The 22,239-nt window shown below is 42.1% G+C and overlaps 1 protein-coding gene across 4 annotated transcripts in view; it reads left to right on the top strand.

Annotated features, from left to right (window-relative positions):
- Window positions 1-22,239, top strand: part of LOC135491759 (ubiquitin-like modifier-activating enzyme ATG7) — a 380,340-nt gene that overhangs the window by 89,600 nt on the left and 268,501 nt on the right. For all 4 annotated transcript variants that reach the window (XR_010447875.1, XM_064777886.1, XM_064777888.1 and 1 more), the window contains exon 5: window positions 17,020-17,157. Coding sequence is in view for 3 of the 4 variants with exons in the window: in XM_064777886.1 (XP_064633956.1) it covers window positions 17,020-17,157 (138 nt within the window). In the remaining variant the exon portion in view is untranslated. The remainder of the gene's footprint in view (window positions 1-17,019; window positions 17,158-22,239) is intronic.

Raw genomic sequence — 22,239 nt, 5'->3', positions numbered from 1 at the left:
ACTCTGAAGCTAATGATCAGATTGAAACCAAACTTCATGTGGTTATGTATCTCCGTACTCTTATCCATATCCATAATTTTCAGTCAAATCCCATGACAAATATGGCCGCCAGGCCGCCATCTTGAAAATCCAACAAAATCCCATTACTCCTAAACTGTTGAACAGATGTCAACCAATTTCCATATGACATATACAGTGGAACCCCGGTAACACAACCACTCATGGGACCGTGGTCGGAGTGGTCGTGTTACCAGGGTGGTCGTGTTAGCGAAGTTGGGAATCCCCAGACGAAATACATGATTATTTTTCCCGCCAAAATTGCCGACTGCATGGCGTGTGTACGCTGTAATACCATAGCAACGTTGCCTGATTGAGATGATGCACGCTCCAAATTTTCGATGCGTCGATAAAATTACATGTTACATTCTCAGAATGAGTTAGTAAAGGTAATTTTGTAACTCATTTTATCCACAAAGTTTCATTATCTGCCCGACGTGACGCATTTGCGGGCATTTTGTTGAATCATCCTCCATGTACCCGACTGTTTGTGACGATTGAAGTAAACTTGTCGTATGATTCCACGTGAGCCGTAACGCATGTTAATTTGCATAACTTAGCGTTTTATTGCGAATAAAAACATATATTCTCTATTGTGTTATGTTTTTATTTGTAATTTAATGAAGACAATATATTTTATTTGAATAAACCTTTTCATATCAATTACTTCGGTATCTGTAATCATCTTTATGTGAGAACCTAAGAGTTAATTAACAGTCAATTAAGAGAGCCGTTAATTGCTCCGAAAATATGCAAAAATAAATTAGCGGCGAGTTCCAAGATTCATCAGCAATTCACACCTGAGAAGATGAGTTGAGTAATGCTACAGTTTTAATCAAGTCTATTTTCAGTCAAAATATTTAAAGAAATATAAAATGATACTGTAGTAAATCAACCAAGTTCTCCATATCATAAAACATTCAAACGTCTCGCAAGCTTGTTATTGTCATAAGTGTGGTCTTCAAACTACCCGCCGTTTATTATAAGTTCATATGCAAATCACGCAAATCACATGATTTTGCTGCTGCTGAGTGCGCATGTCTGGTACTGAACTGGCTCAGTAATGAAAACAAACCATGAAACGTCAGAAAAGGAAAGTTTATTTATTCATTTACACTTATACAATTGATCATACCTGCAATATCACATTGTATTTTTTGTTTTCATATGTATTCCCATGGCCATTGTCCCCGTCTCAACAAAGCTTGGCAGCGAGGTGCTAATTACTATGCCGCGGTCGCGACCGATTACGGCAATTAGGCCTGGTGGTCGGGTTAGCGGGGTTGATTTTCAGTTTGGGACCGGCCAAGCCAGTGGTCGCGGTCGGGGTACCGGGGTGGTCGTCTTAGCGGGGGTCTCTTAATGGTAATTAGAAAGGAAACCATTCGGGACCGGAGAATCGTGGTCGCGTAGGTGGGGTGGTCGCGTTACTGAGGTGGTCGCCAACCGGGGTTCCACTGTACACTTCAATAACCCTGAAATCCAGCCAACTTTATAACCAAAATGCTATAGTTAGATGGTACCGGTAATTTTCTTTTGTGCCTTTGACTGAGCCGAGAAGAATGATATTATTCAATGGAATCAAAACTGGTGAAACTGGACAGAAACTGTTCTCCCCATATCCACTGCAAATGACATGCATAACATTACCCGAGGTGAGCACATGGTCCCTGGACCACTTAATTGGATATAGGAGGGCTTAACTCTTTTACGCCTGGGGGCCTTTTTCCAGCGCAGTCGTTGATTCCCGGGCGATTTTCTGAAAAAATGCTAATATTCAACAAAACATTCAAAAAGTTCTGCTCACTTCATCCAATAAAACTTCATACCATTGTAATCAGCTACCCAAGCTCTTTCTGTTGATACTCTAGACTCGATCTTGTAAGGACAGACAATACAACCCCAGTAAACCCACCCACTCCACGCGGTACTGAATAGGCGTTACTTTTCTTTTGTGTAGAGGGGCCACGCGACTCCTAGGACCAAAATCAATGTGTCCGATCAACCCTGTCATGCAGATCAGAGTGGTAACCTGGAATTGTAGGCCAATTGTCATGGGCGAGTCTTCCGAATTCTTCACAATACTATTGCATTATGAAATTGATGAGGTTTATAGGCCTAGCTGACGTTTACTGGGTCATCTTCATAAGCCGTTACTGTCATGTCATTTTTGGCCTGTACACTCTGGCTTGCTGTAGGCCTACATGTGCTGTCATGGATGTACCACCGCTAAGAAAGCGTCAACGTAGCTACGGTATCAGTGAAAAAATTCGGTATCTAACCGATTGTGAAGAGGCCTTGGCGAACGGGACAGTCGCCAGTAGTGATGAATTTGCAAATCATCACAGAATTCCGCCCTACACCTTTCGGAAATGGGACCGAGAGGAGCTAGATGCCGTACTGTTCGAGAAAAATGGTAAAATTCGTAAAATACGAGAAAATCATGTCGGAACATGGCCTGAAGTAGAAACTAATCTCCATGAGTGGTTCGTAGGTGAAAGGCAAAAGCGTCTGGTTGTGTCTGTCTCGGACCTCCAAGTAAAAGCACTTGATCTTTTCCAAACGTGGTGGGACAACTTGGCAGAAGACAGACGGAATGAAATTGTCCGTTCTAGACCGATTCGGCATGAATTCCACGCCTCAGCAGGTTGGGTGACCGATTTCATGAAGAGAAAGAAGATTTCTTTTCGGAAGACTAATAAAAACACTACTACGATCCCTGCAGACGCCGCAGCTAGAGTCGCGCAATTCAGAAATGATGTCGCTGGGGTAGTTGAACAGTTTCAGATACCAATGGGATTCTTTTTCAACATGGATGAAACTTTCTTGCTATTGGATTGTCGTCCTGTGTATACATGTGAAACCACAGGGGCGCAATCGGTCGATATCCGGACATCTCGTGCAAATGCCAAGTTAGGTTGCACCGTTACATTGTGCATTGCTGCTACAGGAGTAAAACTTCCAGCTCACATAACATTTCCTCGTCGTGGATTTGTGAGGCAGATGGAGCAAGTTGCTCAGCAAGAACTGCCACATAATGTGAAAGTTACCACTTCTGATACTGGCAGGATGAGGCAAGACACCATTGAACACTGGACAGATACTGTTCTTGAGCCGCATGTGCATGGAGAAAACTGCGATCAGTTCTTTATTATCGTGGACCGATACAGAGTTCATCTAACAGAGGTCTTTGGGAACGCAGTGATGGAACTGGGGGGAATCATAGATTTGGTACCTGCGGGGTGTACCTCAATTGCACAGCCTTTAGATGTGTCTGTTATGGCATCGTTTAAGAAACATGCCAGGAAAGAATGGAAGGACTGGAAAAGTAGAAACACTATTGAACAGGGTGCCTGTGACCAGATTTCCTTAGTTAATGTGATCAACATTGTCAGTCGGGCATGGGAAGCAGTGGAGGTCCAGGTCGTCGTCAATGGCTTTGAGACGGCTTTTCGTCCAGACAACATTGACGACGGACCGCTCCAATTACCTGCCGATGGCAATGATGATCAGGAGGATGTAATGGCATTCCTTGACCCTGAACATGAACTGGATTAGGCCTAGGTGTAAAGGACCCCAGATAGCCGGACTTCATTGAAAATGTCAAATCGTATTTGCTGGGTCACCCTGTATGTTGACATGTGGCTGGTTTTAGCCGTTCTACTCAATTAAACCGGTTAACCTCAGCAACAAACAGTACATGGGTGCTCTACAGAATCCAATTCAAGGTTTATTGTGTCCAGTCCCCAGGCCTCACAAAGCATTGTACACGCATGACATCACCGATGGGCTTTGCCGAAGAGAAACGCAAGGCGGGCACATGCAGTGCAGTTGTGACGCCTACACCTTAGTCCAGCGAGTCATTGGCCCTTGTACATAAAGGAATAGTAAAGCCTATTCAGCACCGCGTCGAGTAGGTGGGTTTACTGTATTGTCTGTATCCTGGTATTGTCTGTCCTTACAAGATCGAGACTAGAGTATATAATAAGTCAATATATCCTTCAATGTCACTCTGTAAGTAGGTAGTTCAAGGGTGAAATTAGAATATCTTCTGAAGCATTTTAAATGAATATCATCATATGGAACTCATTGAAACAAACAAAAAGCCATTTAAATTTTGAAAATCGGTCTATTGGTTTATTTTTTATCAACGATTAAGTTATCCGATTAGTCGTTGTTTGTTTTAAAGGTATTATAATGGATTAACCATAGGAATAGTTTGAAGGAAAATGTTCAGTCTGACGAGCAAAAGACAGTGAAAAACAGCACTAAAAGTCCCATAACTTCCTTATAACAGGTTGTATTACAACAATAATTGGGACCTTTCATGATTTTTTTATGCTGAACATGGTCGACAAAAAAATCTTTGACGACGCCCAAGAGAAAATAGACAAAATGGCCACCAAAATAGCGGAATATCACCGGTAAATGCACAAACCACAGCCAAGGAGCTGTTTACAATATAATTTACATCTGAATATTTGTTTTCTGGGCTGTTTTTATACAAACACCCTTGAAAAGATCATCTCCAGTGGTCATAGCCCTGTGGTAAAAAAAGAAATGCAATTCAAATATTCATTGAAAATTGCCCATTTAATCACCCATAAGTAATTATAATGATTTTTATATTGGTTCGTCCAAAATCTTAATTTAACAGCAAACTAAACTTCGTTTCCTTCAGATTACTGAATCTAGGGTTTCTATGATCCTTCATACATGGATTAGACATGTTTTCACGCCTTACCTTATAAAATTGCCATTGAAATTGGGAAAAGATTACGGACGTCTAGTGACGTGAATGCGGACGGTTGAAATTTTATTTTACGCTGCGACGAATATGACGCGATGACGTCACACATCATCACACGTGACCGTTTTTGGCGGCAAATTCAACAAAAACAGCGCGAAAAGTTTGCGCACATTATTTTATCCCCGAAAACCCCAATAACCAGAACTGTTAATGATTTTTGGTTACTTTAAAGGGTCAGACAAGATCCTCCCCAAGCCACAAACGTCTACAAGAGCTTGGACCAATTGTCCCAATAAATTGATCACAGAGTGATACCCCAAGACACTAGGGAGACCCCGGAGAAGGATGAGATTAGTGCTGATCAAATTAAATGTTATAATTATGCATTCATGATCAGGAATTTTACCAGAATGATTGTGGTAATGGTCAGAATATAATGATTTATTTCTTAACTATTTTTACGGGCAAATGAGAATGATTGCAAGAACAAGGCGTTTTGAAATGATTGCAAGAACAAGGCGTTTTGAACCATCCAAACATATTTACAATTATACTGGACTATTCCAGCTGGTCACACAAGGCATTGCTGTTAAGTTATGCAGGGGCTTAATCAATTACCTGCACTCCCTGTGGGGTGAATAACATTACCTTTTGAACAGCTGGCTGTAGGGGGATGATTGGAACAGCCGGTATACCTGCTGACCTGCTGAACCCAGGTTAATGTTATTTTCAATCCACGATTGCAGGTCACCTGATTTTCGAGATTTCACGGGAAATGAAATTGTAAACAAACGCATGTGTGCAGTTCGAATGTAAACAAAAATGTATTTTTGGTACTTTTGGTTGCTGGACTTGGGTTTTCCCGCAGTTAGGAGCTGGGGTCAAGTTGGTGGTCTATTGTTTATGGGTGCTGTTTTAGTCAGAGGTAGCCCTTGATTATGAAGGGATTTTCAAATTAAGGTGACCATGGTCTTTTTATGTGCTCACCACAGCTTTCAATACTTGATGTATCTGAAGAGGCGCGCGGAACCTGACATGGCCTTACCAAGGAGCTGCTCACGGTGCTGAACTTCTAGCTTGCCTGTCGACTAAGTGCCTTTTTGGCCGAGACATTGCTACATGTAGGAGGAGCACGCATTTTAAATTTATAGTAGTGATAGTACAGTTGGTTCGAGCCATTTGGAAGCCGACATGTGAAGGCCTATCTGGGTTCTCCTTCGTCTCTGTATAAAAAGGGGCTTATTGCTGACTAAGAAACAAGGCATATTGACAATGGCCCGAATACATAAAAACTAGCATTTGCTTTTTCTTGAAACGGTATGCATTAAGTTTAGCTTTTGCTTCATAGAACAAGCAACTTCTTGGGTAGAAAAAGCAAAAGCTTGGTCTAACAAGCATGAGCTTGAACTCATAGAAAATGCTTGAATGCATATACATAAGACCATGGTTGTCCTTACAAACCGAAGCATTTGCTCGCAGTTTGGCGAGCTCGTCCAGAGGTGCTTGACCCTTTTCTACAGCGTCCGTTTTGTACCTAACTTGCCCTATGTTCATGCCGTAAGAGAAGTGAAGGTTTATAAGAGTCGGATAGATCGAGCTGAGATAAATCCAGCGACTTCCCGCAAGTTATTTCGATTTGGGAAGGATAATGTTGAATGGGCCGAATACATAAAAACTAGCTTAAGCTTACTGGTCAAAGCACGAAGAAAAAGCAAATGCTCGTTAAGGAGAAGCACAAGCCTAAGCAATTGCTCAAAACCTATACATAATCTTTTTCTTATTCTTATACCTTTATCTTGTTCTGCCAAGCAAGACCTAGTTATACTTCGCGGGACAAGTGTTACGCCACACAATTGTCAGAGGTCAGTGCTGCGATCCAATTGTGTGTACAATAGGACACCTGCACGATTATTAGGCTCTGTGAAAGGTTGGGGTTTTGAACACTGGGACTAGATAGGCTGCCGCATTTTAACCGAGATTGCTCTGTGGACGCCATGTCTACGTCTGGAGATGCTGACGGAAATTCAAACGAATCAGAGCTAAATTTACTTATGGTTTCGATCATAAAGGATTATCCCATCCTGCTGGAAAAGAGCCAATTGCCAAGTGCTAAGGAGAAAAAGGCATCGGCGCTCAAGGCAGGTCAATCTGCAATTTTGACAAACACTGATAAACTCTTGGATGATAAGCAGATCTTGAAGAAGATTTCGAACATGAAATCCCAAGTTAAGAAAAAGACTGACGGGAATCAAACGGGGAACCGTAAAATCATTCTATCTTCATGGGAACAGAAGCTGTACGAGCATCTCCAAGGGGATGAAAACCCTACCATCACGAAAATGGCCTGCTCGATTTCAACTGGTTTCAGGACCTCGGGATCGTTCATCCGCACTCCACGGGATCATCAATCTCAGTCAAGCTGTTCCAGCTCCAACGTTTGTATCCTTTCCTCACCTTATCTTTCGATTTCAGGTTATTTTTCTGTTCTTTTGAAGAATCACTATTTTAAGATGAGTATTAAGGCTGTTTATTTTTAGGGATAAAGCTATAACAGGAAAAGTACACTCTCTAATGATGTGCCAAATTTCATGAACATATCGGTAATAAATCTTTTTTTTTCTTCAGAATTCCGGGGGTCCAATTGAACCAAGCAGTTCAAACGTCCAACTGACACCACCCGCAAGTCGTTCCACAACACCAGTGCCTGCACGAGTTCCGAAGAAGAGAGTTTTGTCTGCCGAAACTGAGGACACCAAGACTCTTTCCACGCCTGAATTGCAGAGACTTGTGCTGTTGGAGCAACTAAGGTACACTAGGGCTAAAATGAGGCGTTTTGAGCAACAAAACGATCAGCAGACAACTGAAGCAGCAGCTGTTGCACCTGCTAACACGTCGTCTTTCACAAACTTGGATGCCTGGCAAGATGACTTGTATTAAGTATGAGGAATAAAAAGGCAAATGTGAAATAAGCTACTTTTTTGTTGTTTATTACAATTTTCATATGACTGTATCAAAGGGTAAACATACAATTATTTAATGTAAACTATACATGTAAATCTAAGCCGTTTTCTAACATTATTTACACGTTCTGAACACGTCTGTCGTAAAGAACGGCGGTGACCTCTTGCCGCCTTTGCTGACCTTGCAATCGAATTTGGCGTACAGCCAAAGGAGCATCTGCAGCCTCGGGTTCTACACCATCCTCAGCCTCTTCCTCTTCATCATTACCGAAATCATCTGCGTCATTAAGTGACTTTGCGACATTGTGCAATACAACACAAGCAATGATGCATTTTGGAGCGTTTGCCAGTTTAAGACGAATGCTGTAACACAGTATCGGAAAACGTCGTTTTAATTGTCCAAAGGCTCGCTCGATGACCACAGGATTTCTTGCATGTTCTCGGTTGAAATGTCTCTCAGCTGCAGCATTTGGGTTACTGTAGGGTGTCATCATGTATGGGGCTATTCCATATCCTGAATCGCCAAGAAGACTCCCTTGAACATTCCTTGCAACTTTCTCGTGCAGTTCCGATGTTTGGAATATTCGAGAATCGAAACAGACCCTGGCCATCCGACATCAACACTCGTGAAGGTACACTTTTCATCACGTCGCCTGAACATTAAATGACGCAAAGTTCTTTCGATTGATGAAGTCATCTCCAAATCGGCCGTGTGGCTTATCAATGCGTACATGCGTGCAATCGATAGCTCCCAGTGTGAATGGAAAACCAAGCTTTTCTGCCCAAAGTTCCTTTGCCCGCGCCAAATCTGCATTTGAACTAGGAAACGTTATCCACCTGGGGTGCTGCTCCGATATGAAATCCAAGGTTCTCGCAACGTATCTCGATACCGTTGGCTGCGTTATGTCCATCACCTCTGCAACAGTAGTCTGGTATCCAGGATCTGCCAAATAATGCAAAGCGCACAATGTCATGAAAAACGACCCTTTGTATTGTATATTCCAATCACCTGCAGGACGGTAGTTGATAAAGCTTGGAATCAGTGAAACCATGTAACCAGTGATAAACCTTGGAATAGTCAGTACTGAACCGTGGAATCACTGTGCAAGTACCGCGTGAAATCGGGTGCGTTCCTTCCACGATTTATACCCTCCCAATTGCCAATTGTCCCAGCTGACTTTATTGATAGCAATTTGCCAGTAGTTCCAGAATCAACCTTTTTTGTAGAGGATGACGTCATCATTGAATTCATTGGAAATGTGTTGTTGTCGTTAAAAAATAAATTTATAGGCCTATTCATGACGGGCCGCCACTTGCATATATCTAATTATTGCTCTTTGATGAAAGCAAAAGTAAGCTTTTGTGATTGTTTTGTATTCCATATACTAAAATAAAACGTTTTTATTAGAAGAATCATTTGTATAAATAATGCTCTGATAAAGCGCAGTAGATATGACAAACATGCACACGGGAATCACTAAAAAATGTGTCCGCTTAGAACTGGTTACATCACGAAAATATCTCTACATCCCTCGATGTGTACATGAATATGTACGAAATCGCTCTCAGCGAAGGAATTTATTCACATTTTTCATCTCCAAACCCGGCTGAAACCTTCGGTTATAAACCTTCATCTTCGTTTCTACGGATAAGTGCCAGCCGGTACTGCATGATGTAGTCAATTTTCTCTGTATCACCCTGTATGATCACACCGCTCCGTAGTTCAAATAGGCCCCGCGTGGTGGCGTAGGAAGCGGAGCGCTGATTGGTCCATATTATGGGTGTGTGGTGGGCGTGTCGTGATGTGCATGCCTATATTTGGGAGATCAGTAATGTACACTGGAGGCGAGGTATGAATGGGTTGTTCTAAAATATAGATTATTGAATCGGATATGCGACTGATTTCTAAATTACCGAGAAATTCCGATCTGATCATGTGAAAATAAGCTCCAAATATTGATTCGTAACCACCTTGGGTTCAAATGGCATTATTTCATGTTTTTATCCATTTTTAGGACTGATTCCAAGGTTAATCACTGGTTTCAAGGTTTCACTGGTTCCAAGCTTTATCACCTACCCTGCAGGACAGGTCAATTTCTCTCAATAAAATTAATTTTGTGGACTCCTGTAATCTCTACCTTATTAAAAAAAAGACAATGGTGTTAGTCCCAAACTGGTCATTTCTATTTATTTTGACCTCTGTTAAATCAGGATACCTCTCAATTACAGACAGCATTTTGTATCCTTGTGCTGTACAACCCAGCCTGGACATTCCACAGTTGTCCATGGAGAAGTCTCATCCTCTCTGACACTTCTTTTCTGTAAAGCAACCGAGACAACATACTGAACTAGGGATATCTTCCGTTGCCTCCTGTAATATTTACATACCATGGCTGATTAGTTCAATCATATTTCATCCAGCTGGCAGCTCTGCATTGGAAATTTTAGTGGTATAACATGTTCTCTTGACCTTCAAACAGTTGTATAAAGCCGATATTTACTACTTTACACCCTCAGTCCTATGTTATTAGGTCATCCAGCTGAGCGCCAGGCCCTTGGGCCTCTTGTTATATTCCATTCCTTTTATATTCATAATGCAATAATGTTTACAATATATTGCAGACTTAGGGAACTCCTAAGTACCTACAATGAACGAGGTCAGAAACGAAATTGAATGAGTAATGTGTACAGTACATAATTTGAAAATGCCTTAGCGAGAAAACTTTACTAATGTTGAAGCCACCAAATCATTAGTAAAACACGGTATGATCAACAGTGCCTCACCTGATGATACGTCAAATGAATGTAGTCAATGAAAAGATAATAGATATCCATGTAATCGGCATAGTGACTATTTAATGTGACTCGCATCTGCGTTCATTCAAATGATGACCCACTTCTAACATCCACCTAAAATGAGTAGCCAGACATGTTGGCCACATCTTGGAAGTATCAGTAGGTCAACTTACCCATCTCCTTTCTAAATATCTTCAAATGTCTGCGTTGGGGACGGTAATTTTGGCTGATTGACCGGCATTTTTACCATCTGATTTTGTTGCCAACTACGAATGTTTTGATATCTTATTTGTACTATGATATTGATCATACAGGGTGTTTGTGTGGTCTTCAAATGTATGTCCTTGATTAACCTAAACAAGCTTAACATTGTGCTGGAAACATTTTGACCTTGACCTACATTAAAGTTACAAGGTTAGAGACTTCAAATTCTGAAATTTCACCAAAACTGACACGTTTTGTCATTATTTCTCCCTGACTCTTCAAATTTCATATGTAGATACTTATTAGGCTTCTCTACATGTTGAGGAAGATCCAGGTCCATGTCGTGCATGTGTATTGAGCAAGTATTAAGGCCAAGTACAATAATGGCCTGTCTTGCATTCAAGATGGCTGACTCACAGACATTTGACCTTATCCCGAAAATCCAGTAACTGTGCAACCCAAAGCAGATTAGGGGTCATCATTTTTAGGGATGGTGTGTCAGGTGTGACACGCACCATACCCACTGCGATATGACTTTTGACCTTGACCATCTAACGTTAAAGCCTAATATTTCTGCTTATATGATAGCATGACATGTGCTCAAGGACTGGGCGTACATAAAATCAAAATTGATCTGAATAACCTGATATTAGTGTTGAATTGTTATACTTGAGTATAAGGCCTTAACATCGCAAGGTTTGGATGGGTTTCTGGACCATAAAACTGAAAGACCTTTTTAGCTCACCTCTTAGCAGAGGTGAGCTTATCCCATACCGTGGCGTCCGTCGTCCGTCGTCGTCGTCGTCGTCGTTGTCGTCGTCGTCGTCGTCGTCGTCCGTCGTCCGTTAGCAGGGCACGTTTCGTAACTGTTTGAGCTATTGAGTTGAAACTTAGTACACATGTACCCTTATGTAATGACACCTTGGAGACCAAGTTTCAGTCTGATTCGTTTCATGGTTTGGCCACCAGGGGGCCAAACGTTAAAAGTGAAAATATGCAATATCTCCCTTAATAGTAGTCGGGAAATTTTGAAAAAAATATGGTAGGTACTTCTAGCAAAGGTGCATCATATATCCTCCGGGTTTTTGATTTGACCTCCTTTTCAAGGTCACAGAGGTCAAATGGTGTAAATTGGCCGTTAGGATGTAACGATGGCACGTTTCTAAACTGCAATGACTATTGATACCAAATTTGGTACACATTTACCCCTTAGTCAGGTGATCTCAGGGACCGAAGTTTGGTCCAATATGATTCACCACTTGACCACCAGGGGGCAAAATCCAAAAACCTTAAAAATGTGATTATTCCTTAACTTCTTGCCCGATTGCCACCAATTTGATATCATGGGTACATCTAACCACCATACAGTATATGTCTCACAGGTTTTTAATTTGACCTTCTTGTCAAGGTCACAGAGGTCAAATGACGTAAATTCGCCGTCAGGACGTAACTATGGCACGTTTCTTAACTGCAATGACTATTGATCACAAATTAAGTACACATGTACCCCTTGGTCAGGTGATCTCAGGTACCGAAGTTTGGTGCGATCTGATTTGCCGTTTGGCCTCCAGGGAGGGGGCCAAATCCTAAATTCATCAAAATGCCATTATTCCTAGTAATGACTTGCCCGATTGGCACCAATTTTATATCATAGGTACATCTAATTCTAACAACCATTCAATGTATCACCCGGGTCTTCTTTGATTTGACCTACTTTTCAAGGTCACAGAGGTCGAATGTACTGTAAATTGGCCATTTTGGGGAAATTGTAATTGCTTGGACCTACATCAAACCTAACACTACATGACACAATACCATGCTCTTTATCCATCTTTCCTCCACATGAGGTGAGCACAATGGCCCTGGCCATTTCATAGAGTATTGGTCTTTGGGTAATTTCCTAATGCATGCGTAAGGATGATGGATGCATCCCCCGCAACAGACATTCACACAACCTGCACTGTTTGATAAAACTTCTTGCTCAGGAAGGCCTAATTCTTCACAAGGGAAGGCCTCATTTATGGGCCGTGAAAACCGCAAAAAATCTGTACATGTTTTTGTAAGCGGTCGTCGCTCGCGCAAACTTGTCTAGCATGTTTTTGTGAAAGAGGACGTCGAAGAACGCGGTCGTATATCAAAACAGACGTTAGGTGGCGCTCGCGCAAACTTCCCTCACAAGTTTTTGTGAAAGAGGACATCGAAGAACGCGGTCGTATATCAAAACAGACGTTGGGTGGCGCTCGCGCAAACTTCCCTCACATGTTTTTGTGAAAGAGGACGTCGAAGAACGCGGTCGTATAAAAAAACAGACGTTGGGTGGCGCTCGAGACGGGTCATCCTATTTAGCGTCCAGTGGCGACCAGTGGCGTCCAACGCGAAATAATAGGGTGTATATGGTTAAAAATGTTTTCAAGCTCCTAAAACACTTTCAATAAACAAGATTTAAAAGTTTGGTGGAGTTTGCAAACCTAGTTTTTGAATAATTATCACCAGAAAACGATCTTAGTATGCGTCCAGCTAAAGTACTGGACGCCATGTTTGTTTTAGCTGCCGTTCCTTGGGTTTATAGAAAAAGCGGAATCGGGATCTGGCATCAGGTTGGCATACTAAGATCGTTTTCTGGTGATGATTATTCAAAAACTAGGTTTGCAAACTCCACCAAACTTCTAAATCTTGTTTATTGAAAGTGTTTTAGGAGCTTGAAAACATTTTTAACCATATACGTGTACACCCTATTATTTCGCGTTGGACGCCACTGGTCGCCACTGGACGCTAAATAGGATGACCCGTCTCGAGCGCCACCCAACGTCTGTTTTTTTATACGACCGCATTCTTCGACGTCCTCTTTCACAAAAACATGTGAGGGAAGTTTGCGCAAGCGCCACCCAACATCTGTTTTGACATACGACCGCGTTCTTCGACGTCCTCTTTCAGAAAAACATGTGAGGGAAGTTTGCGCGAGCGCCACCCAACGTCTGTTTTGATATACGACCGCGTTCTTCGACGTCGTCTTTCACAAAAACATGCAAGACAAGTTTGCGCGAGCGACGACCGCTTACAAAAACATGTACAGATTTGTTGCGGTTTTCACGGCCCATACTCATTAATCCTGTCTGCAGGATATCTCATTGCATTGGAGTGCACACCTGCCCGCTTTGCCAGGCCAAGCGAACCAGGACAGTTAATAGCACTTGACAAAATGGGTAAGGGTATCGTCTTTGGGGAGTCTAAATCGAAACAATAATCCTTCTTTGCACCTTGGTATTGCTATTACTAATAGTTCAGACATTCTTGGTATTAACTTCGGAAGTGATCTGAAGCCTGTGACTCACATCTAATATATAAGCCGCATGTCGTAGATCTTTCAGTCCATTAACTTCCATTTTTTCTTATCCTGGCCTCTTGTACGAAGTTAAAGTTCTTTTATGGAAAATGGCCGTGTGCCCTATTTTACTTTATGGATGTGCGATGCTTCAAGTTGGCTCAAGGGATAATGCTTCCCATTTCAAGGGAACTGTATTAGACATATCTTTGGTATTCCCAAGTGCAGTCATCATACCAAATCTTTAGATGCTGCCAGTATTCAAAGTGTCTCAGATCAAATTCATGACCAACAAGCCTCACTTTTTGGCTCACTGTAGGGGAGTCTATACAACACCCCAGTGTCCATCTTCGTCTTGTGGCCTGTATCCTAGAACTTGAAACTTTGTACACAGGACCCTCTAGGTCAAGTGACCTCTGACAATAAATTTCGGTCCGATCTGGTTCTTTCCTTAGCCACCAGGGGGCCCGAAGTATAAACTTAAAAAGTGTGATGTCTCTCTTATGAGTAACCTGTTTTTGATAAAATTTTATATATTTTACATCACAAATCGTACTGGTTTTTAATTTGACCTAATTTTCAAGGTCACAGAGGTCAAATGGCGTAAGTTGGTCGTTTGAGTGCAACTATGGCACATTTCAGAACCGCTGAAGCTATGAACTTGAAATTTGGTACACATGACACCCTAATTTATCTAACCTTGGACACCTAATTTCTATCTGATGTGATCCTCGACTTTGCCGCCAGGAGGCCAAAACTAAAAAATTTGAAAAGTGCAATATCTCACTTATTTTTGTTTTTTTGTTTTTATGTTAGGTACTCCAAGCAACGATACATCACATGTCGTACCAACTTTGGTTTGACCTATGTACTATATATGTAGCTTGTTTCTTTACCAGGATGAATTCCTAACCACCAAATATTCACACAGTGAGCACAATGGCCCTTGGCCATTTCATTGATTGTTTTTTTAAAAGATCCCCTGCGAGGGAGCTCAATATGACATTTTTATCCAATTATCTTTCTGGTGGTGATGTTGTAAAAGGTACCCTGATGAACTGTATTTTAATACAGGGCCTTTCACCACTTATAGCTGCCTTTACAGTTAAAGAGATTGAATCGTCTTACAACCGAGAGCAGTTGTGACATCTGTAGCGAAATTACAAACTACTGTGTGACGTCACTAGTTCCATATAAGGAAGCTTATTTACATAACTTTACAACTTTTTGTTTACTACGAGTTGAAAATTCGCGAGCAGCACGTGAATCCCCTGGGTGCTGTTAGCTGTTTCCACTATGGGTTACATAATCTGCTACACAGAGGCCAGTCTTCTGGTATATAAATAAAGTCGGCGATGATAGCGGAATGCAGTTAGGACATGTTACATCGTCAATAGTAATAGAAGTGATGTTTTAGCAAAGAAAAGATGGAGAATGCAAAGAATAGTAGTACATATAATTATATTTTCTTTGAGTCGGGTGGGGACGTGGAAACCATGGAAACCAAATAACCTTAGAAAGAGGACTGATTACGATACGAACATGATATATATAGCGATACCATACAAAACGCAGTGTATGTGATGTATGCTTTCATGAGTAACGTTACACATACCTGGGCGCATCAGTTTTCATCGGGATAGGCCACTGTATTTGGCAGCGGAAGGCTAGGCCTTGAAGACTCCAAAAAAGAACTTAGCAACATCAGATGAATATAGTAGGCCTTTCCTCTCTCCTTCGATTCCAACAGTAAGGAACGGCAGTGTAACTTATTCGTTTATCCGAAAGCGAAGAAACCAGCAGTTTGTTGCAAAACATCCAAATACATGTATAGTACCTTACGAGTCTGCAAGGGGCGCGTTAACGATAATGTTGCATAATGAATGTAAAAATTGGTTGCATCGGTCGTAAATATTGTCTTATTTTTCAAGATGAGAGTATGCTGATGATAAGAAAACGTAAACCAATGACAGACCAGTATTTCTTAAACCTTGCAAGTGTTTTGGGATCATTGAAACTCCTTATATTTATCAATGAAACCTTATTCCCACCTAAGGTTTTGACCGGGCCGTCCAAATCTCCCCATTTTTTGGCGGGCCCTTCCCTTTAAGTGAGTTTTAAAGTCAGATTGGAATTCTCCTGATGGTTACACTGACTCACTGTGGTCCTTGATATTTAGCCAATCCTACAATAAACCTTAGTCTGTTGAAAGGATCCTAGCCTTATTACTTACTAAAGCTTCTGAATCACTTGCACCATTTAACCCTTTCAGGACGAGTCTAGCAAAATTGCGTGCACCTCCGTTCTGGACGAGTCTCGCCGAAATGCAAGATCGATGATCTATTCTCTACATCGGTTTTTCAGTAATTTTTAATGCCAATTCGCATTTTTTAACTGCTCGGATGGGATTCCCGACATCCTGGGGAATACTTTTTCTATTCATGCCATTTTCATAGCGATTCTTGCAAAGCCGATATTTTGCTTTCAAAAACTTTCGATTTTGAACGAAAAAACATGAAAAATATCCAGTACAGAGCGGAGGTTTAGGGAAAAAATATTCAGTCCTGAAAGGGTTAAATGATTATTGTATCATCTTGCATCACAGGTATGTTTTATTATTTTCTGTGCCATTGATTCATTTGTATTGTTCTCCTTTTAGGAGGTTTTGATTAATAAATAAATACAATATTCCACAGATGCTGTCTGCTGAGCACTTCGGCTACGTAACCATGTGCACTACGCAACTGATTGGTGTTACCCTCAGATGCAGGTATTTTTCCTTCATGATAACAGTAAAAACATTGGTTTTTGATTTGACCTACACTTCAAGGACAAGGAGGTCAAATGGTGGAAAATTGCTGTTACTATTGATCTCAAATTTAGCACCATGGTAATGATAATTTGATTTTCAATTTCATGCCTTGACCAAGATTGAAGATATAAAGAATATGCACGACCAGATGAGAGTTGATTCTGATGCTTCATATTTTCTGCTCACAGAGGATCGTGAGAATGTGAAAATTGCACCACTGAAGGAATACAAGTCACTTGCTGCAAGTGGAAAAAAGGTACGAAAAAGCAGGTTTATTGTTCAATGTATTACCAATCTTTACAAAATTTGTGATCATCTTCCATGCATCTGCTTTATGGCTCACTGTCTAGGTGAGTCTATACAGCACCGCAGTATCCGTCGTCCGTCTTATCCGGTTTCAAAAACAGTGGCACGTTTCTTAACCACTAGGGCTATGAACTTGAAACTTTGTGCAGAGGACCCCCCAGGTCAAGTGACCTCTGACAATGAACTTCGGTCCGATCTGATCCTTGACTTGGCCACCAGGGGGCCAGAAGTAGAAACTTAAAAAGTGTGATGTCTCTCTTATGAGTAACTCGTTTTTGATAACATTTTATGGTAGGTTCTTCTAGCAAGGATACATCACAAATCGTACGGGTTTTTGATTTGGCCTAATTTTCAAGGTCTCAGAGGTCAAATGACGTAAATTGGTCGTTCGAGTGTAACTATGGCACGTTTCTTAACCGCAAAAGCTATGAACTTAAAATTTGGTACACATGACTCCCTACGTCTGTCACCTTGGACACCGAATTTCAATGGCTTCCATAACCTTTGGCAGATTAATGCACATGTTCATGCCAGGACCTTTTTACCCCTTAGCCCATAAAGGCTAGAGGGGTATTGTCCAGGGGGGCACTGTCTGTCCGTCGGGAGGTCTGATCATTGAACTCGTTTCCGGGATGGTAATGTTGACACATCAGACAGCTGTGCTGAAACCATTCGTCTCAGACTGACGAATGAATATTATCATTTGAAACAAACTTTCAAGCATTCAGAGATACAGCCAAGTAAACCAGTTAATACATGGCAGAAATAAGAAATTCCCGACAGAAGACGAGACTGAACAGCTGGAAATATACCCAAAAATAGTGATAGCCTCTAACAACTTGATCTCTTTAAGATGCGACCGCATCCTCTAGGTACGCCAACACAGCGCTGTAGGTATCCCTCAAAGTTGTACATGCAGCATAATGCGACATCACCTGAAAGATAAGAGCAGCATCACACCGAGTACTATTACAGATTGTGCATTCCCTGAACAACAGACACGAACAACTCAAGTACCGAGTAGGCCTACTTGCTTTGCCTAAGTACAATGCCTGGTCAATGGCTAGAATCATTCTTTTAATTGGATATTAATCTACTTAAATCATTTGCTATTTTAATAGCAAATGATTTAAGTAGATTAATATCCAAAATCATTTGCTATTTTAATAGCAAATGATTTAAGTAGATTAATATCCAAAACTTTAAGTAGATTTAAGTAGATTAATATCCAAAACTTTACACCAGCCACCCATATGTGACCTTAAAAGTAAGGTCACATATGGGTGGCTGGTGTAAAGTTTTCTCCCATTGTGATTACACAACAGTACATGGCATCTGGCCAGAAGGCAGGACTTGAGGTATTCAGGCCTACTACTCACTCACCTTGTGTGCGCAAGCAGATGCTCTGGGTCAAGCAGCTTCTGGAGCTTTTCTAGTGCTCCTGTCCTGTTTTTGCTGTAGTGGTAGTATTTGAAAGGGCCGGTTAGAACTTCATCAGCCTCATCCATTTGTCTGCTATTTTCAGAACTAGAAAAATATAAGTGCCAAGGCACGGTTATGGCACACAGAGCCTCTTACGGGTTGATACTCGTTTTCAAACTGAGTGTTGATTCCAGTGTTCTTTCCTGTCATTCTTGCACACCCATCACTCTCTACAAACTTCAGTTTCTCCATGTTTACTTCCTTTTCAACAAGATGACCTTTAGCAGTAGTGTATATCATTTCGGCAGTGCCATTTGGGAGCAGCCTATCTTTTAGAAACCTTGTGACCACTTCAGTCTCAGGAGCTGAGGCAGTATCATGCGACTGTGAACTGGAGAGCACTGGGGCTTTGGCTTCTGTCTGGCGGAGGTAGTGTACACACATGCCCAAGTGTTTTTGGACACTTAAGTCTGTTGCCTCATCCAGAAGGAAGGCAAATGCACTACTCTCGTCCATCTCCTCAAGTATCTCCGCCTGCTTGACATCTGCCATGCAACAGAGAAAGCCATCAGCAGCATCACTGGAGCAGTAGTGGGCATATCCTCAATAAGGAATTTGAGTAAGGCTGGGTACACTGTTGTGTGAGGTGTATCATGCTCTGCTATAAGGTAAACAATTTTCATGGCATTCACCACTGCCAGAAATTCAGGACCCCTTCATTCGCCTGTCCCCAGACTCTGCTGTTTCTTCTGCATCTCCAACTCGCATGCCAAGGCATGCGTGATACTGTTTTCATGCCCCACAACGTCTTGTTCCATTACTGTTATGTAAGAGAAAGAATAAATAAATATAACTTAAGTTGAAGTTGAGGACAAGACCACAATTGAATTTTTAAGCCTTTTAGCAGCTTAATTGTCAATGTTTGACCGCGTCGCATCAAATACAACGTGGGGTTGTGAATCTGAAGTTCCAGACTCTGCTCTTTCTTCTACATCTCCAACTCCCATGCCAAGGCATGCATGTTACTGTTTTCATGCCCCACAACGTCTTGTTCCATACCTGTAAGAGAAAGAATAAATAAATGTAACTTCAGTTGAAGTTGAGAACAAGACCACCATTGAACCTCCAACCTTGTCTTGTTGTGATAAAAGCCTATTGGCAGGACATCTTCCTTACTTGGTCGAGTCGTGAGACATGAGTGGGCCTCCTTCATGGACCTCCAGGGACCAAATGATGACTTAATCAGTGAAAAAAGTCTGATTATCTGTTCGCATGGTTATTTATTCAATGATTTATTTTACAATACTGAATACAACTTATCTTCAGCTGGGATTAATTATAGTTGAACAACATAATAATGATAAATTTTAGCAGAGTTTGTCAGAATTTATGCAATATCCATCCCATGGTCATCCGAAAGTTCAGAGAAATCGGCAATGGCGGATTGTCATTCAACAGATATAGCGAAATCAGGCCTGAACCTTTCATCACAATGTGCGTTCAAAACACATATGAATGACTCAAAATCACACAGGCTCCGCTCATGGGAACCGAACACTTTGCTCCTCCAATGGCTTTTCAACATCAGTGCTCACTCGGTCATCAGAAGAACCAGTAGATTCTAATATTTCATTCTATTTCTGTCACTGTAATACTTACAACTCAAAAAAGAAAACATTATGTGGCAGTTGATTTACAAAAATATCTGTGTATTTGTAGAGTTTTTCCTCGATGTCAATGCGGGTGATCAATCATACCCTTTGGACTTGGTCCTGAACTGGTTGGTTGTCCCTAATGTAAAGGTTGCCCCGGGCCTAGGCTGGACCATGTTCACTGGTCTAGTTTGTCACAACCACCGTAGGAATTTATGTAAAGGTCCAGACTTTTACTGGTTGTCCCTAGGTTGTCAGTTTGTATCTGAGCTGCTGGGTCTCAACCTGCATTTTATATAGGATTTGATGTAAATTCCCGGACTCCCTTTACTGCTTGCCTCAAGATGGTGACCATGCAACGACTGGAGTTGTTTATCACAACATACACTTCAGTCTGTGAAGCTTCTCTCTAATTTGCATTTGGTATCATTCCAAACCAGTCATTTTATAGGCTGATTTGTATAAATACTGTGCTTGGGGAAGTGTCTCCATGGATGTTCTTCCAGATTTGTTTCTGGATGAGCATAGATTGTATCCGGGTGACCTTCGTCCTTGTGCTCTTTGCTACATCATCATCATGCATCATCCTTCTGTGTGGCATTACTTTATGAACGATCCTTATGAACATAATGTTTGAGGGAAGATTGCTCCCAGGAATCAAAACTCTCTTTGAGTATCAAGAAGGACATTTTAGGGTCAGTTTTTATCCATTCTGACAGTCTCATTCTTGGCTCTCAGATGCTCACAAATTGCCTTTAAGCATTCTCCATTAAAAAATTCTTCGAGAGGGCCCCAAGTTACATTTTCAAGATTTGACCTAAGATCTAAGTGGCACGCCTGATTATCTGCCACACCACTAACATTTATCCTGCCAACCACACTATGACAGAGACTCCATAGTCGAACAAGACTCAACTGACAAATCTATATGCAACACTACTAACATTTTATGTCGTTCATACTCTACCCAGGTCAGACTTTTGCATATGTACCCATATCGGATCTACCCGAGGAATTATTTAACTAATTACATTAGAAAAATAACCATCCAGTTCACAAGGCTACGTCCAGGCGGCGCCCCTGTACAGCCCATCAACCGTGCAAGCCGCCATATTGCCAGTACTTTTTCCTCGGCGCCTTGTACCACAAGCTCCGAGTTTCTGCTGCTGTTTGCGTCGAATTCTCCGTGACAGTATCGAGAAGGATCCTCCCCCCGGACGTCCGTTTGGAGCTGTCGATCTCAGGAAGCGGGTGAGACCATTCCTTTACCCATCTTTCCCTGATTTCGCCACTTTAGAATGCTTTTTCTTCGCCGTTCGCCCAAAAATTTTCTCGCTCCAGGCTCCGGTCACGTGACCAAATAAATATAAGTTTTTCTTATCGTTCACTTCTTTTGTGTGGCCTCTCAAGATGCTGGCTCTGCCGCTCTTGTTAGCGTCTTTCTTGTCATTATTGGGCTTTCCAGCCCTCTTATTGGGCCTGTTGCCCTTCTGGGTATTCAGGTGCCCGGGTGCCGGTGTATCGGGGATTATTAGTCCCCGTCCCGGTTCGTCCCCGGCTCGCCAGTCCGCCCCGTCGGACTCTGCGACTGCGGTTTCGTCCGCTGCCGGGACGCTGCCTTCTGCTTCTCTGGCCCCTTGGCCGTCGAAGAAGCAGAAGCCGACCCGGAGAGGCCCCAGAAAGTCTGGTGTGGCCTCTTCTAAGTCCCCCTTCGCTGTTTCTTCTCAGCGGGGGCGAGGCCCCCGGAGCTCTGGCGCCATTTCGGCGCCCGACTCCGGGGCTCGGGCCGGGCACCCTCCATTCGGAGGTGTGCCCCCCGAGTTTTCTCCTAGGTTGAGCGCCGGTGACCCCCTCATCGGGGCGCCCTCTAGGGAGATTGGCTTCTCCCCCCTTTCACAGGGGGTCGTAGTGAGCGGGACTCTGGACGCTTTGCGTCCCGATCCCCTGGGCGTCGAGCA

The sequence above is a fragment of the Lineus longissimus genome, chromosome 7 (assembly GCF_910592395.1).
Source record: "Lineus longissimus chromosome 7, tnLinLong1.2, whole genome shotgun sequence".
Classification (NCBI taxonomy): Eukaryota; Metazoa; Nemertea; class Pilidiophora; order Heteronemertea; family Lineidae; genus Lineus; species Lineus longissimus.
This window is presented reverse-complemented; position numbering and strand designations above follow the sequence as displayed.